The sequence below is a fragment of the Rhinolophus hipposideros genome, assembly GCF_964194185.1.
Source record: "Rhinolophus hipposideros genome assembly, chromosome: 8".
NCBI lineage: Eukaryota > Metazoa > Chordata > Mammalia > Chiroptera > Rhinolophidae > Rhinolophus > Rhinolophus hipposideros.
This window is the reverse complement of record NC_138054.1, coordinates 70977519-70995901: the sequence shown is the minus strand read 5'-3', so window position 1 is coordinate 70995901 and position 18383 is coordinate 70977519. Positions and strand designations below refer to the sequence as shown.

At 40.5% G+C, this 18383-nt stretch overlaps 1 protein-coding gene across 1 annotated transcript in view; it reads left to right on the top strand.

The window, feature by feature from the left end:
- Positions 1-15353, top strand: part of LOC308501535 (protein argonaute-4-like) — a gene marked incomplete at its 5' end in the record, with an annotated part of 31118 nt that extends 15765 nt beyond the window's left edge. Inside the window, 6 exon segments of the mRNA XM_081058056.1 lie at positions 397-556; positions 3316-3631; positions 3774-3908; positions 8915-9016; positions 9278-9477; positions 11537-15353. Coding sequence (XP_080914182.1) covers positions 397-556; positions 3316-3631; positions 3774-3908; positions 8915-9016; positions 9278-9477; positions 11537-11645 — 1022 coding nt within the window. The 3' untranslated portion in view covers positions 11646-15353.
- Between the last annotated feature and the right edge of the window lie 3030 nt (positions 15354-18383).

Sequence of the window (18383 nt, the reverse complement as noted above, 5' to 3'; positions counted from 1 at the left end):
AAGAAAAAAACTTAAAATTCAAAGGGCTGCTGTGTGTACTGAGAGGGAGAAGCTGGGGAAGTTGATTCCTTTGCCAGGCCAGTCCTGTGTAAAAAGGAACCTCAAGCGACTGAGTGGTGGCAGGCAGCACGTGGAATACAGAAAGTGAGCTAGCTTCAAGACCTGCAGGAGGGAAGGAAAGGGGAGGGAGAGGGCCTATCCACACTGGAAAAACAAAATTGCCTTGGGGGTGTAGCAGGTGAAAGGACCGCTCATGAAAAGCATCTAGCACAGTATACAGAATATATCAGACACTCTGTAAATGTCAATGTGTGGATTATTTCCCTCTATTCTTGGTAATTAGGAGACTATTTAAACATTTTTTTTAACTTATTATTATTAACTTATTTTTTGTAGCGGAGGTGAAACGTGTTGGAGATACCCTCCTGGGTATGGCCACGCAATGCGTCCAGGTAAAAAATGTAGTGAAGACCTCACCCCAAACCCTTTCCAACCTTTGCCTGAAGATAAATGCAAAGCTTGGAGGAATTAACAATGTGCTTGTACCTCATCAAAGGTAAGATTCTGAACTCTGTTTTTCCCGCTTTTTTATTAAGATCTAACTGATGTAATTTACAGTACAGCACACAAGCATCAAACATGCATTTAAATTTTGTTCTTAATCCATGTATACACTCATGTAACCACCACTCAGTTTAAGCTACAGAATATTTCCAGCACCTCATCAGGCTACCTTGTAATCCCTCCCAATAGATAGCCCCCAAAGGTAACCACTATTCTAATATCTATCACCATAGATAAGTTTTGCCTGTGTTTGAGCTTCATGTAAAGGGAACCATACAGTATGTGCTATTGCGTGTTTACCCTCTTTTGTTCAGTATTACATTTCTGAGATTCATCCATGCTGTTGTAATTAAGTCATAGTTTATTCTTTTCCATTGTGTATTATTTCATTATATGAATATACCGCAAACTTTTAATCTATTCTACTATTGAAGGACATTCTGGTGCATTCATTATATAATTCTTCCACATTTTTGGTGGAGTTAAGTACTCTTTCTCTTGTGTATATATCCAGAAGTGGAATTGGTGAGTTACAGAGAATATATATATTTAGCATTGATAAATGGTGTCAAATAGTTTTGCAAAGTGGTTGTACCAACTTACATTGCCACTGAGAGTTCTAGCTGCTCCATATTCTCACTAACACTTGGTAGTATCAGTCCTTTTAATTTTAGCCATTTTGGAGGTAAATAGTATCTCATTGTGGTTTTAAGTTGCATTCCCCTGATGACAATGATTTTGAGCATATTTTCACATGCTTATTGGCTATTTGGACATATCCTTTTGTCATAGGCCTGTTCAGTCCTTTGCCCATTTTTAGATTGGGTTGTCAGTCTTTTCATTAATTTGTAGTTTCCTTATCTATTGAGATAATGTCTGACTTGTTAACTCTAAAATGGTTTTATACCAATGTGATTTGAAAAGTTAAATATAGGTCTGTGTTATTAGTCATTGCTATACTTAAGAAGAAGGTGAAATTGAGTGCCTTACTATTGGATGATCATATCACAATTCTCATGTTTGGTTTCTTAAAAAAATTTTTTTTATTAGTTTCAGGTGTAAAAAACAAGATAAATAGTTAGACATTTACACTTCTCACAAAGTGATAACCCCCCCAATCTACTACCCTTCTGACATCGTATATAGCTGTTATAATACCATTGACTACATTCCCCATGCTGTACTTTACATCTGTGTATGTAAAAAAAAAAAAAGATTTATGTGTATATATATATATATATATATATATATACATATATATATATATTTTTTTGTAATTAATTTGACATTTAATATTATTCTACTTCAGCTTCAGATGTATAGTGCAGTGGTCAGGCATCTACACAGTCTATGAAGTGATCTCCCTGATAAATCCAATACCCATCTGGCACCCTACATAGTCTTTACAACATTATTAATTATATTCCTCATTTTTGGTCTTGAATGAAACTCCTAGGTAATTAAATCTTTCCTGTAACATTGGTAGATGCGGTATACAGGCCATAGGAGAAGGTAAAACCTAAAATCTGAAACCATTTAATTTTACCCCAGACACTTGAGACATTATAGTCTAGTGGTTTAGAGTGCTCACTTTGGTGTCAGACTTCCTGGGTTTGATTCCAGCTTTACTACTACTTCCTAACTGGTAAATCTCATTTTTTAAATCTGAAAATTGAGATTGTGACTGTACCACTCTCATAGAATTGTTGTGAGGACTAAATGAGTTAATACATATAAAGTACTTAGCATAGTGGCTGTTACACAGTATATGTAAGCCGTTATTATGTTATGTGTATATATGTTAGGTATATATGTTCACTGTTATACTGCTCTCTGCCAGGACCATGTTATATGATGATATTTATAGAGAAATACAACATAGCCTCTGCCCTCATGGGGATACCTATTCTTTAGTACCTATTACGTCTTTAGTATCTATTACATGAGATTTTCAGATTTGGAATGCCTCCTAGATTATACTTTAAGAATCAATATTCAATCCCAAATCCTATTTTTAAGAATTTCCCCGAGAGGTGTGCATATTTTTCTCTTTGACTCCTTTGAGAAATCAGGGCCAAATAAATTAATTTGTTCTTTCAAAAAATATTTATTGAGTGCCAACTGTGAGCTAGCGCAGTGTTCTAGGCACTAGGAATATAGTAGTAAATAAGACAGAACAAAATTCCTGTCCTTGTGGAGCTTACATTCTTTGTGTGTGTGTGTGTGTGTGTGTGTGTGTGTGTGTGTGTGTGTGTGTACACAATAAATAAATAAGTAAAATATGTGGTGTAAGTGATAAGTGGTATGGATAAAAATAAAATAAGGAAGGCGATAGATTTGATTCTCTTTTCCTAAGTCTCACATATTAAAAAGAATTGGGGTTTTTAATCCCAGTTTTATGTACATTCTGTAATTCTGTATTTACTGCAAGAAATCCCAGGATCCCAAGAAAGCCTGCTCTGGGAAAGTTTTCCCTTTACACATAGAGATTTTGTTAAATTTGAATTGGGTCCTCTTTTTTATTCTTCCCTTTCTGCTCTTACAGAAGAAGTATGTTGACTTCTGCAGTCAATTCAGATTAATTGATTGGGTGGCACAGATACTCAGTGGGTCTTAGAGTTCTCCCCTGGTGGGCACAAGTCTTTATTTTCTCTTTTAAGATTATATCTGAGATTGTATCTGGGGAGCTTACTAAACCCAGACACTTTCACCTGCGTATCTGAATGGCAATGTCTCCTTAAATCTGAGCAGGCCATCGGTGTTCCAGCAGCCTGTCATCTTCCTGGGAGCAGATGTCACACACCCCCCCGCAGGGGATGGAAAGAAGCCTTCCATTGCTGCTGTCGTTGGCAGCATGGACGGACACCCCAGCCGGTACTGTGCCACTGTTAGGGTGCAGACCTCCCGCCAGGAGATCTCTCAGGAGCTCCTCTATAGTCAGGAGGTAATCCAGGACCTTACTAACATGGTTCGAGAGCTGCTGATCCAGTTCTACAAATCCACACGCTTCAAGCCCACGCGCATCATCTATTACCGTGGAGGGGTATCCGAGGGACAAATGAAACAGGTACTGTCATTATCCCATAGTTGTCCTTTGGGGCTTCTGGGTGTCTGACAGAACCTGCTTCCATCTGCCACTCTGGGTATGTCAGGTCTGAGTGATACCAGTTGAGTTCTCAATTAAATATCGTTCCATTTTTAACTCCTAGGTAGCTTGGCCAGAACTAATAGCAATTCGAAAAGCATGTATTAGCTTGGAAGAAGATTACAGGCCAGGAATAACCTACATTGTGGTACAGAAAAGACATCACACACGACTCTTCTGTGCAGATAAAACAGAAAGGGTAAGAAAACATAGGATAAACTTCATTATCTGGTGCAAGTAAATGTGGTTTGAGTGGGCATCCATACAATTTTTTTTCTTAAAAACACAAGTACCTAATAATAATGTAATAAATATATTAAGTAAAGTTGATCTTAGATGACCAATTCTGAATGATACAGATTTCAAGACTGAATGTTTCTCTTGTTTCTAGAGTTTGTAGAGGGGAGGTCAGAAACATGCTGGGTCCACCAGAGTGTCACAGGCAGCCTTCATAGGACAGGTTTATCTGTTGGGGCTGTATTGCCATTTGCTGCTTTTTGCTGCCAGTATCTGAGGCATGGTTCTAAGGTATAAAGAAGAATTTCTCTTCTAAATAATTTTATATCAGTGCAGGGGATTCTTAGGTACAAACTTGGAACAGTTATGATGTCACACTTACTAATCATGTTACTTAACTTCCCCCAGCCATAATGTCCTCAACTATAAAATGTATTAAGAACAATATTTACCTCACAGAATTGTTGAAGGATTACATTAATGAATAAATGTTTATTTAATGTTTAATGTTAATTTGGGATAAAATCACCAGCTCTTGATAAAAGGCATTTTGTGTAATCTATTTATAATCTGATATTTATGTGTAAACTAGGTAAATACATGATACTGGATGATTTTGCTTCTATGATGTTTTTGATGACATTACTTCATCTTTTCCAGGTCCTCCCTGATCCACCTCCAGGGAGACCAGTTCTCTCTGTTGCCTAATCATGTAATCTTGTGGGTGACTCCCATCATTTTCTAGTACTCCCACCCTTCGTTTTTGTCTCTAATCCAAGGCTGAGCTGTTTCTTTTTGTTTTCTGAATCACTAGAGAACTAAGGTTTTCTCCTTAGGCTCCAGGTCCACCAATCAGATCAGATTCAAAGTACTGTCTTCTAAATTGCCCAAATCCTGACTCAGTAGTACTTCTTAGACTCTACTAATACAAATTCTCCAAACTCTTGCCTGAGTTCTGGGTACAGAGCGTCTTGCCACCCCCTCCTTAACTGCACTGTCACCTTTCCATCCCTCTGTCAGCTTGCTGTCCATGTAGCCTTAGGACCCGGATTATCTTGCTGAAACCCCAGGTTATCTCATGGTTTTGTTCTTTACCATCCAGTGTCGCTCCTAACCTTTCACGATTGGCAGTTTCGGTCCTTGGTCTGCTTTGCACCCCTGACACTTACCAACATCTTCAATTCTCTGAACGTGCCTCTTGCCAAACTCCAACTCTGAACCAGTTCACTTACCCATTTCCTTTGCTTCCACTCTTAGGCTGGTAGACATTGCTGAGGAGAAAAGTCATTGGTTAATAATGAACCATACAGTGGTATCTCGGTTTTCGAATGTGAACATTTCGGTTTACGAGCGCCGTACATTTTATGGATCTATGGTATCATTAGATAGTAAAATTCGTGCTGATTTGAAGGGGTTGATTTTAAAGGTCTGGGATGGATCAATCCATTTTTCATTACTTTCTATGAGGAAACTTTGCCTCAGTTTTCAAATATTTCAGAACTCAATGGTCTTCCAGAACAGATTACGTTAAAAAACCGAGGTACCACTGTATTTCAGATTCATGATAGCAAATCTCAACCAGGAGTTGGAGGCTACAATTTTTTAAAAATTTATTTTATTCTCCATAGCATCTGTTCCAAACCTTTATACTCTTTTTAGCTCCCCAACCCTATCCATGATGCTTTCATTGCCAGTAATTTGCATTGCCAACAATAGAACAATCTTCTATTTCCCCCAGAAAACAAAATCTAGAAGACATGAATTTTGTTTTGCGTGGCTTCCCCTCCTTTACTTTCAAATTTAGTTAAATCTTGTGTTTTCTTATCTTCTTCCTCATATCTCAGAGGCTAATCTGTCCACCTATGCTTTCTGTTCCCCCACCTATGCTTTTGTTCCTAATCTTTTCATTAATTATCCATGATTTTCTAAAATTTCAGCCTTTCCCATTCTGTTGCTTCCTTCGCCTCACCCTCTAAAATTTCTCAACTCTGCCTTAGTCCCCCAAATAAACTTCCCTTCCTTCTGCTTCTAACTCAGCCTACCTGCCTGCCACCTTATGTTTCCTTCCTTTCATGACCAAACTTTTAGGAAGAAAATGACTCGACTTTCTTTCCATACCGTCTCACTTCAATTCTCTGTAGCCTCACTGTGATTTCAACGACTTCACTAGAGTTGCACCCTAATGACTTGCTCATTTCAAATTCAGCGATATCTTGTCAGGTTCCCACACTGACCACCCTCTTTGCAGCCGCGAAGATAATGGCCTTTTTTGACCTTAGCAACGTGACAGGCCAGGTTCACTACCCACCTCTGTCATCAGGCTTTCTTAGACTCCTTTTCCTCCTCTGTCCATTAAACATGTTTCCTGGCATTTTATACATTGCCCTCTTCTCTCCTCAATTTCAGTTCTCTTTAGTCACACCCATTTCCCTGGATTCACTTATTTGCTTACATATTCCTCAGTCTGTATTTCCAGCCCTAGACTTCCCTGTGTCCATCGGGACTTGTACTTCCAGTCACCTACCGGACACATTTACTTAGATGCTTTGTAGACATTGTATCAGTCAAGATAGGCTAGGCTGTGCTGTGGTAACAAAAACTCCAAAGTCTTAGTGGCTCACAAAGATTTATTTCTTGTTCACATTGTAACTTTGCAGCAGCTGTGACCCTGCAGTCCTGCCTGTAGAACCTAGGCTGACAGAGAAGTATCTATCTCTGGAACATAGGCTGGAACATTGCCAGCCATTGTAGCAGAGGGGGAAAAAGATACACACTAGCCAAATGCTGGCTCTTAAAGCTCCTGCCCAGAAGTAACACATTTCAGGCTACATTGTATCTGCCAAAGCAAGTTACATGGCCACTTCTGAGTTAATGGGATAGGGAAGTATGATCCTCCTCCAGGGAGGGGCACAGGAATATTTGGCACCAGTGATACAATCTACCACAGGCATTTCGAGCAAAACACGTCTAAACCTTCTACTTATTGTTTTATCCTCATCCAAAACCTATCCCTCCCCCAATTTTCCTTTTTTTCTGTTACTTGGCATCACTGTATATAAAGTCAGCCAAGCTAGAAACTTCAGAATTGTCTTTAAATTCTTCTCCTTTCCTGTCACCCTCATTCCCACCCCCAATATCCAGTTGGTCGCATTGTCCTCTGTTCTGCTCTGAAATCTCTCTTCTTAGTTCTTCTTCTTTGTGTGCTCTCTCTGCCCTAGGCAGAAGTCTTCTGCATTGCAGGAGACTCCTAGCGGTCTCCCTGTCTTCATTCCTCCTTCACAAACGCATCCTCCGCTTGCTGTCAGACTAGGTTTTTAAGGTACAGATCTTACCCTGCCACTTCACTGCTCAGAAATCGTCATGTATTCCCACTGGCTACCAAATGCTTTCCTGTGTTGTCCCAATGTAGCCAAAACATTGTAGTTTCATATTTCACCATACCCTCATACACCTTATATGCACTGGTGTATGACCCTCAGCTGAAGGTAACAACAGGTAGAACGGAACCAAATAAACTCCCATCAAATTTGTGCCTATATTCTAAATAAACTTCCTCATATGAAACCCCTCTATACAGCAGAAGAGGATGAAAACTGACCAAATAGCAAGATTTAATTCCCTTCCTTGTAAATGCATTTCTGAAGTTCCCCTCTCTGCTTTCCTAGTTTGATTTTAGAGTTTTGGCCATAGTAGAACTTTAGAATTTTGAAAGTGTAAGAGATCACACCTAATTTTATAGCTTCTTAGATTGAGGCCCAAAGATATTATGTTATGCTTTGTTCAAGATACGTAATTGCAAGGCTAGACCTAGATCTGAAACTCTGGCATCCTAATTCCCATTTCAGTGCATTCTTCCTGCTAATGCATGTGCTGGTGACTTCTTTTATTGATTCCCACCAAAAAAAGTGTTAGTTTTGTTAAACCTGGTGAACCAATTCAAAGATTTTTTTCATCTTTTACTGAAAGTTGTGAATTAAAAAAAAAATTCCAGGGGCCAGTTGGGTCAGTTGGTTAGAGGGCAGTGTTCATAACACCAAGGTCACCGGTTTGATCCCCACATGGGCCACTGTGAGCTGCGCCCTCCATAACTAGATTCAAAACAATGACTTAACTTGGAGTGATGGGTCCTGGAAAAACACTGTTCCCCAATAAAATTAAAAAAAAAAATTCCAAGTAGGAATAAAACTGATTTTTCTCAGTAAGCTTATCCATCTTAAATGTCTTTTCCCACCTCTGTGACCATGCCAATGTGTCATCTGTAAATAGATGACAATAATGCAGCCCAAAGACTCAAGTAAAATAATTCCCCTAGAGGAGGGTTTCCAGGTGGGAATTCCCACCCGTTCTCAGGAATTTCTTTCACTTTCCCGTTCCCGAATCCCAAGAAAAGTTGGTTGGGAAATCAGGAAAATCAACTCCTTGAACCCAGTAATACCCACAATGGGAAATAAACGTATTATTCACAATGTATCTCTTAGGCATTTTTCCTATTTTATCACTAGGGTTTCCAGGCAGGAATTCCCGCCCATTCTCAGGAAATTTTTTCGCTTTTCCATTCCCGAATCCCAAGGAAAGTTGGTCGGGAAATCGGGGAAATTGGTTCCTTGAACCCAGATGGTTGGTAGTATGGGCCGTCACTTTGTGAAAACAATTCATCATGGAGAACAGAAAACAGTTTATAACTCAGGATTCGGGAACAGGAAAGCAAAAAAATTCCTGAGAATGGGCCGGAATTCCCACCTGGAAATCCTATCCTAGAGAAACCATGAAGTGTATTTGTTTGTGAAAATATTTAAGGATGACATGGTTGAACTAAGGGAAAGTCACAGAAAATTCAATCTTGAGTTAAATTGGTTTGTGAGAGCAGCCTGCTAACTTGTTACCGATTAACATGTAAAAGAAAAAAATGGCCCGAGACCAGTTTGGCACTTTGATGACTACGATTTTTTTTTACTTTTTTTTTTGTAGGTGGGTAAAAGTGGCAATGTACCAGCAGGCACTACAGTGGATAGCACCATCACACATCCATCTGAGTTTGACTTTTACCTTTGTAGTCATGCAGGAATTCAGGTAATTTGGAAGCTGGTATAGATCTTTGACTCGATAGGGAGACATTTGCAAATTCAGCAGCTAGCTTGAGTAGACTTGTTATTAAACACTGTGCATAACTTTGTCAATGCTTGTACCCTGGAACTGTTATCTTTTGGTCTAGATATCAGCTTGTAGGTGTGCTAGGCAGGAATACTCTGAGTGTAAGGAGTATATTTCAGTTCTTCTCTCAGGAAGTCAACCCATGTCAGAAATATATTAATCATAAAACTCTCTCTCCAGGGAACCAGCCGCCCTTCCCATTACCAGGTCTTGTGGGATGATAACTGCTTCACTGCTGATGAGCTCCAGCTACTGACTTACCAGCTCTGTCACACCTACGTGCGGTGCACACGCTCAGTCTCTATTCCAGCCCCTGCATATTATGCCCGGCTTGTGGCATTCAGAGCAAGGTATCATCTAGTGGATAAAGATCATGACAGGCAAGTTTCTCGGGCACAATACAATCTTTTTACGTTAGCAGCATGTTAAAAAGTAAATGAGCTGCTTGCTATAGAAAATGCTTTGGAGGAGCTATTCTTCCTTTTAAGGTTTAAATGGCAAGCAGCAAATAAAAGTGTGTGTGCCTTTGAAAGCTTATAATGGGGCATTTGGTCCAAGGAGTGCTCAGGCCTGTTCCTACATGTACGGTGTGTCTAAAGTCTGCCCAAGGAAAGGAGTCTCTTTGGGAATTGCCTGTGATTTTCCCATAGAATCCAAAGCATTTCAGTTCTGCTGGGGTCCTGAGTAGCCTCAGAAGGCGGCCAGAACAGTAGCCTGACTCCAGTCAGAGCAGCTACTGGCCTGCAGATTCCACTTCATGCAGGGAAAGTCCTGACCACTTCACTTTGCTTTCAGCACAACCTGGAAGGATGCACTAGAGTGAACTTGGGTATGTGTGTGGGAGAAGAGGGGTGCCAGACCATTCTCACCCCCAAAGAGGGACCTCAAGAGAATCAGACATTGTGACCTGTTACTGAGCTACTGTTAAATAGCTAAACAAGCTCTCTGCAGTAATTTTCTTTTCCAAATGACCATCTGTGAAGTGTAGCAATTTCTGGGCTCTTCCCCAAGTCTGAATTCAGCTGCTAAATAGTAGACATTCCACTGCAAGTCTATTTCTGTAGGGTTCAAAATACGCTATTATGGAAAATGCCCAGCTGTGACTTGGTACCTTTCATTTTGTAGTATACATTAATTCATTCAACACCTTTATTAGGTATTGACTGTATTCCCAGCATTGTGCTAAGTACTAAAAATGCTAAGAGGTGGAATACATGTTTCCAGGGATTTTATGTTTCGGTCTGGGAGATAATACAGGTAAACATAGAACTAGCAATTAGCCCAAAGCAATATAGGTGAACGTGCAATGGGACATCAGAGGAAAGGCTTTTAGAGAAGATTTCATAGCTGGATGGGTAGGATTTGGATCTACAAAGAAGAGGAAAGGATTTTCCAGACAGAGGGAACAAAGGACACAAAGAAGAGAAAGAAAGTGACATGTTTAGACAATAGAAAGTTTTCTTTGGCTAGAGTATATGAACGGGAACCAGCAGGCATGAAGCTGGAAAATTATGTTAGAGCAAGTTAGTCTTTGTGAAATGTAAAAACTATTCCTGGGATAAAATAGACAGTACTTAACAGTTAACTGGGTGTGAGTGGGTGAGAGGAGTCAGAAGAGGGATGGTGATTTGCAGTTTACCAAGACCTTAATAGCCCATGGCAACCTTAAAAGGTATGCTCAGAAGTTGTTATTGTTATCCTAAAAGACTCAAGTTCAGAGGAGTTGTTACTTGTTCAAGGTCATATAGCTGGTGAGGGAAAGACAAGAGGAAACTGGTGGCATAATACCATTTGCTGAGTTTCTGTTACAGTCCGGCACTGTGCTAGGCACATAAATTCATTCATTCATTCAACAAATGCTTGTTGGAGCTGTGCTATGTGCCAAGCACTAGAGATTCAGTGGTGAGTAAGATAGACAAAGTTGCTGCTTTCTTGGAGTTCATGTCCCAGTGGGGAAATAAATAATTACCCAATTAATAATTTTAATTATGTTTCTTTCACACGAAAGAAAAGTAGAGGGTTCTGTGAAAGTATGTTCCAGGTGTCTTTAACCTGAACTTTGGAGTCAGGGAAGATTTCTTTGGGGGAAATGGCATTTCACCGAAGCCGAAAGGAGAAGTAGTAGGCAGTAACCAGACATAGCAGCCAATGGCAGTCCTTACGAAGGCACCATTAAGGATTTGGGTTTTGGCAAACATTCTTGAATTATCACAACAGCCCACTAAGTATGTTGTGTTGCATTTCTCAGTTAAGCACACTGATGTTTAGAGAGACATTATGAATTAGTCAAGGAACCACAGCTTGAACCTAAGATCTGGAATCCAGTACTAGTCGTGCTATTTGGAACATACGAAGTTGGAAGCGGTCTTCTGTTACACCCAGGTTTTGTTTTGTTTTTGTTGTTTTTTCGTTTGTTTTTTTGCTTTATTCTCTTCGCAGTGCGGAAGGCAGTCATGTGTCAGGACAAAGCAACGGCCGAGATCCTCAGGCCTTGGCTAAAGCCGTGCAGATCCACCATGATACCCAGCACACGATGTATTTTGCCTGAGAGTCTCCGAAGAACTCAACCGGTTTGGCACCCCATGCAGCCTCCAAATGTTTCAAATGCCTCCTGCCTCTAGAGAGAGCCAAGCTGACTTCAGGTGGCCTTCTACCAGCAGCTCGGAATAGTTGCACTGAATATATACTTCGCAGCACTGTCTGATGCATCAACAAAATTGAGCCATTTTTTTTTAAAGTAATAGATACTCATAGATTGTCTTTTCTGATGCACTGGACTGAATTTTTACCTCAACGTGCAAAGGCTGATCAGCCTGAACTTTCTAAAGGACTTTACAAGAGAGGTTTCTATGGAATATTTTGCTAGCTGTGGTGTTCGCCGCATCCATCTAGTCTTATAAGAGAAGACTATTCCTTTTTTTCTGTATTCGTCACGTGGGATGTATGCATAAGTGGGAGAGAAAAACCAAACAATCTACTTCAGTTCAGCCTAACTATTTAATTGTGTGGGTCCATAGACTTTTGAATGGAGATTGCTGACTTCGCCACTGTAAATGCCTTTAATGAGCATTGATTTTGGAAAGTTTTACAGAGTTTTATTTTAGTTTTACTACCTTATCTTATTGATCTCTACGGACTTGTGCTAGTGCAAGTGCAGGCTGCCAAGCGATTGCACTATATTTGGCTCCACTTTCAAACAGGCACTTCTCTTATTTGGTTGACTTTTGTGAATGTGTAACACAAGCAGATGTAATAATGCATTATCACAGTGACAGATAACACTGCCATGGTAAAAAGTACTCCTGTTTCCCCCTTTGGAAAAACAAAAAAAATTAACTGTTAGTGTTTTTCAAAGTTTTCAAAAGTGCCCATTTTATGCTGCTGTGCGGTTTGTTAGACCTAAATGATTTTTAAACTTTTCTCATAGAAAGTTAACTTTGGCAATAAACATTTTTTAAGGTCCCTCCTCTTCCTCCCCCTGACAGTGTAGTTTTCTAGATGAGATTTCGGTATGATTTTATCAGCTATTTCTTATAGACCATAATCTGGCAATTTCTGAAACAGTCAGAAAAGACATATATTTCCATGCCTTTTTAGAGAATTATTTTTTATCTGTTTTATAGTCACAGTTGGTGTCCTGTCACTTTGTTTTAAAATAAGCTAGAACCAGGAAGCTCCCTTACTGGATTGGCTTCGCCGGTCCTTAAGGTACATCGAGTGATGCTGCAACTTGCAAAAACGTACCAGCATTTAAAACTTTTTTGTCCCTGGGAATCAAGGTTACTTACACAATTACTTGCAGTGTGAATTTTGTGCTTCTCTTTCAACCTGAAATGTACCTGGTGAGGTTTCCTTCCTTTTATTAAACTAAAGCTGCGTAGAAAGATTGATTTTTCATAAGAGATTCTGGATTCTATTCACAGGGAGACTGAGTTCCTTTCTGACCCAAACAAAGGAAGTTGTTCTAAAGCAAGCATCAGTTAAAATGTAGGGGGAAACGTATTTTGTATTTAGTGTAGATAAGACTTTGGGAATGGACAACAGTTACATAGAGTCTTGGTAGTTCCAGCCAGTGTTGCCCAGCCCAAATTTCACTGACTTATAATTTTCTATCCTGGAACCTCAGGAGTAAGAGCTGGAAAGGGGGATAAAAGGTCCAGAGCCACACTCCACATGCATGAGGAAGGTGCTGGGTGAAGAGATACTCAGTGTGGTAAACCCATTATGCCACCTCTGTCTGGAAACACTGTCTGGATCTGATGGTGAAGGGTGTTTGCTTGAACTCATTAGCCGGTCCAAATCTTTTAAACTAGCCTTCTCAAAATCCCAGCAATATAAAGCCCTGTTTTTCTTGTCTTTTAAACAAGCTTGTAAATACACTGAAGTTTACATTTCCGTGTGCTGTTGATCAGCGGCAGTACCAGTGTTTGCTGAGACTGGTCTCTGAGAGTTTTATAATGCATATCAAGCCCCTTAGCTCATTAAAGTGAGTGCAGACGTCCTTACTCTCTACACACAGTGGGACGCAAGCAAGCTCTGTAATTGAGGCACAACATAGTGAAGAGATGGCAGACGTTAATTTCTTAAAAATTTTCCTTTTTTGCAAATACCTCACTTGGATACTACAAATCAGGACATGTTGGTGAGGGGCTGGCTGCTGCTTTTATTCACACTCGTTCAGGGAGAGCACAGAAAATACCCTTCAGCATGGCTACCCTGGACCCAAGAGGAGGAGAAACAAGATTTTCTAGGAGGACTCACTGGAGTCCAGGATGTGAAGAACTCTTGGTGGCTGGCTGGCTGGCTGGCCAGCGGGCACCACACCTGTACTTGAGTGCCTCGGGCTTGCTTGTTAATAATGCACAGAAGAAGGTCACTTCTCACCATCTCCTGGCATGAATGGAGCGGGGAGCAAGGCGGAGTGCCTGGAAGCCCTGATTCACTTGCCTGCAGTTGGGCTATATGCTCGACCTCGAACCGTACAATTTGTACATCCTCAGTCCTAGTACACTGGGGCAAATCAGCGTGGTGGTGGAGGAAAAGCCGGGAGGCCTATTTTTATAGGAAAACAGTACCTTTAAGGGTGCAACGCTGCCGTTTTGGACAAGAGGAAAGGAATACGGAAGAACTAGGATTCTTGGAAAAAACTTGCCGAGGGGTGAATCTTCAAGAGGTAATCATTGCAGAATCAGAGTTGCAGCAATACTATTGCAAGCAAGTCTGAATGCCTGGTTGTAATTGGGCTTGACACTTTGAACCCGTAACCCTCTGGACTGACTGAATCGTTATGCATGTGTCAATCAATGGGAGGTGTGCATTCTCTAGAAGTAGGTTTAGGATGCTTGGTTTTTTTAAATGCAGCCTGTTTAGGCAGTGTCATGTAGTGTGAAAGATTTCAATGTAGCAATGCTAAAGAGTAACAAACTGGGGACAGGAAGCCGGGGCATTAAGAGAGTGGTGAAGATCTGACTGTTGAACCAGTCATGTTTTGTTGTTAGCTATTGAACCCTGGGCGATTTGTAAAGAGAAGTAGCCGGCTTAACGCAGCCAGCGGTCAAGGCACAACATATTCATTCTTACTGTAAATTCTATTTGCTGCTTCTAGAGGTGGTGATTTACAAGCAGACATTCTATATGGTCTGTATTTTAGGATCTGGTGCCCAGCCTATATCAGAGCTTACCTACCTGGCTCAGTTACCTACCCTTCCTGTGGGAAAAGGTAATCATAAGGCTCACCCTCTCCACTCTGCCCCAGCGACCCTTAGTGGATGTGCTGTCAGATTTTCTTGCTCAATAGCAAGGTGGTAACTCTGCTTTCATTTTAAGAAAGTGGAGGCTGAGGGCATTGTATCAATATGACTTCAACTCCAAGGATTTTTCCTTGTAAAATTAAAGGGAAGATCTTGTTACTGACTAACCATTTTCTTATCCCTTGCTATTGACACATTCATACTCTTTCTATGTCTAGTGGATGAAAATGTTTGCATTTTTTATTTGACTGATGGTGTAATTTTTGTTTCTATATTGTTAAACCTGTAACGTTTTAAAATGCATTTTATTAAATTTGGACTGGATGTATGTCTCTAGCAATACGAGGTACTTTCTAAACTATTATGGGAGGGGTGGTATCCTCATGTTGAGATAAGATGATGGTTGTTTAAATTTTGCGATTTTTTTTTTTTTTTTGGCCTGCAGGGATATTTTGTGTTCATGTGTCCAAAAAAGAATAAATTGGCATTCTTGTGCCAAAAGTTGCTTTTATTGTCAATTGTCTAATAAATATGGCGTCTACTGCAATGGCAACACACTTAGTTGCTTTTTAAAAACAATTTCATCAATTTAAGAAATTTAAGAAAGAAGAACAGTGGGAAAATGCTGTTTTTACTTCCTAGATCTCCCTATTTTTAGAAATTGTTATTTGGGAATTTTAGAAGAGCTTCTCACAACATTTCACATACGAAAACTTTTACAAGATTCACCAGGGTTCTGGGTACAGTTTTTAATGGGAAGATCTATTTAAGTGATGTTTTAAGAAAAATCTGTGGTCTCCAGAGGGCAGTATGGCCACATACTTTATAAGACTGACTTCTCTAGAAGAGGTACTGACTAAATTCACCCATCCTAGGGCTATCCAATTTCATGTGTTCTAAAAAATTCTCACCAGCAAAGCCCTTTGGTTAACTTATGGCAAGATAATGCAGGGATTTGCACAATATGGCCCTTATCCTCAGGAAATTTATAGTTCACCAGGGGAGCAAATCATGTGTATAACTAACTTTACTACAGATAATTGTTATTTCCATTAGCACAGTATCCCCCTCCCCATATTTATCTGTTATCAAACATTTATCATGAACCCAGTATAGGCCAAGCTCTGCCTAGGTGCTGGGAACATGGAAGGGTAAATTCTTCAAAGACTTCATTCTAACATGGCATGGGTGGGGAGGAGGAGGCAATGAGATTAATATTACCTAAATGCCTAGTATATGCTAATCACTTTATATTGACATTTTTTTTAATTGGGGAATATTGGGGAACAGTGTGTTTCTCCAGGGCCCATCAGCTCCAAGTCGTTGTCCTTCAATCTAGTTGTGGAGGGCGCAGCTCAGCCCCAAGTCCAGTCGCCGTTTTCGATCTTAGTTGCAGGGGACGCAGCCCACCATGCCATGCAGGAATTAAACCAGCAACCTTATTGGTAAGAGCTCATGCTCTAACCAACTGAGCCATCCGGCTGCCCCTCTGGAAGCTCAGTGGCAGCTCGTTGTTTTCAATCTAGTTGTGGAGGGCGCAGCTCACTGGCCCAGGTGGGAATCGAAAAAGCAACACCGTTGTTCAGAGCTTGCGCTCTAACCAACTGAGCCATCCGGGGGGGCCCCTATGTTGACATCTTTAATCCCAGAAACAGTCCTTTGAGAATGGTAGTGGTATCCCCATTTTAAAGATGAGGAGTCCGCTTCAAAAAGGTTAAAGAACACTTAGTTACTGAGTGGCAAAACTAGAATTTGAATCCACACCTAACTTAATTATACCTGCTATTGAACATGAAATTATAGGAACTTAGAAAGGGAAACGACTTTTGCCATGGGGAGTCAGGAAAGACTTAACAGTGATGGTGAATTTTAGGATAGATCATGGAGCATTCACAGGAGTTTACCCGGCGGAGAAGGCGATTCTCAGCACACTGTTCTCTTACAGTAGATCATGGTAGCCATAATTTTCAGCTGCCCAAATGCTTTCTTTCCCTTACTGCTTCTTTGGGTGATAGAATTCCTTTCTTACGGGAACCCCATTATTTTATGTGTTTCAGTGAGTCCAGATGGCCTTCCCCTGCTTCATTCCCCGTTATCTGTGTCCGACCTTGGATCAGTCACTGGGGGATATGGCGCACCAGCCAGAATGGCTCACGCACCTACTCCTGGGGGTGAGAGTGACAGCAAGTAGGGAAGTCAGACTGATCAGCACCATGACTAGGCGTGTGCCTCATTTTTTGTTCCATCTCTTGGCTCTGATTTCCTCTATATTGACTTTATTCTCCAGAAGCTGGTGGCCAATCTTTAAGGAGAAGAGGGACAAGCTAGCAACTGTGTTACAAATTGTTTGTACATCAGATGGAGAAACTAGCAACTGAATTACAAATTGTACATGTTGAACAAACATTTTTTGGATCTCCTATTGTGTTTGGAAATATAAAGATGAAAGGCACAAGTTCTGGTCGTTGAAAGGTTCACTTGTAGGGGCCACACATGTAACAAGGTGGCTTTGAGGGTTAAGTATTATGAGAAATGTGTACATGGACTACTAAGAGACATTCCCAACCCAGGCTGTGGAATCAAGGTAGGTTTCTTAGAGGAAGTGATGGCTCATAAAGAGCTGTCTCACCAAGAATAAATGTTTTATGAATGAACAGGGTAGAAGAAGGTATTCCGGGAATTCTCATTATGCGGAAAGGCACAGAGGGGGAAAAAACAACCCAAAACATGATTTGTTTGGATGAATTACAAGTAATATCAGTTCTCTTAGATGATAAGGGGTGAGGGAGGAAGTGGGGTTGATAAGGTTGGACTACAGAGGCAAGTACAAGACAGAACTTGAATGGTATTCTAAGGAGTTCAGAGTTTATCCCATAGTTGCAGGGGAATAGCAGAGTCCAATTTGTGTTAGTTATGCTGGCAGTAGTGCAGTGGGTAGGTTGAAGCTGAAGTTCTGCTGAAGCAAAGTTAAGAGTTTTATTACGATAGCCCAAATGAAAGATGATGAGGCTTGAACTTGAGTAGTGATGGTACAGTTGGAGAGAAGGAGCAAACACAAGAGATATTCAGAAAGTAGAAAAAAGTAGAACTTGGTGAAAGTGGATATGGAGAGTGAGGGAAATGACATAGACTCATTAGAAGGACTCCCAGATTTCTGGCTTGGGTAGCCTGGATAGGTGATAGTGCCACTGAGAGACTAAACACAGGAAAAGCAGATTTGTGATTTGTGAGGAGGAGGAACGTGGTTAGTTCAGTTTTGAACAAACTGGATTTGAGGGTGGTGCCTGTGGATGGAAGTCATCACCATGTAGATGGTGATTAAAACCATATGTATGCCCAGCCATTGTGAATAATATTGCTGTGGACATGAATGTGGACATGAATGTGCAAGTATCTCTTTGAGACCCTGCTTTCAATTCTGGCTATATACCCAGAAGTGGAATTGCTAGATCATATGGTAATCCTGTGTTTAATTTTTTGAGGAACCACTATACTGTTTTCCATAACAGCTTTACCATTTTACATTCCCACCAGTA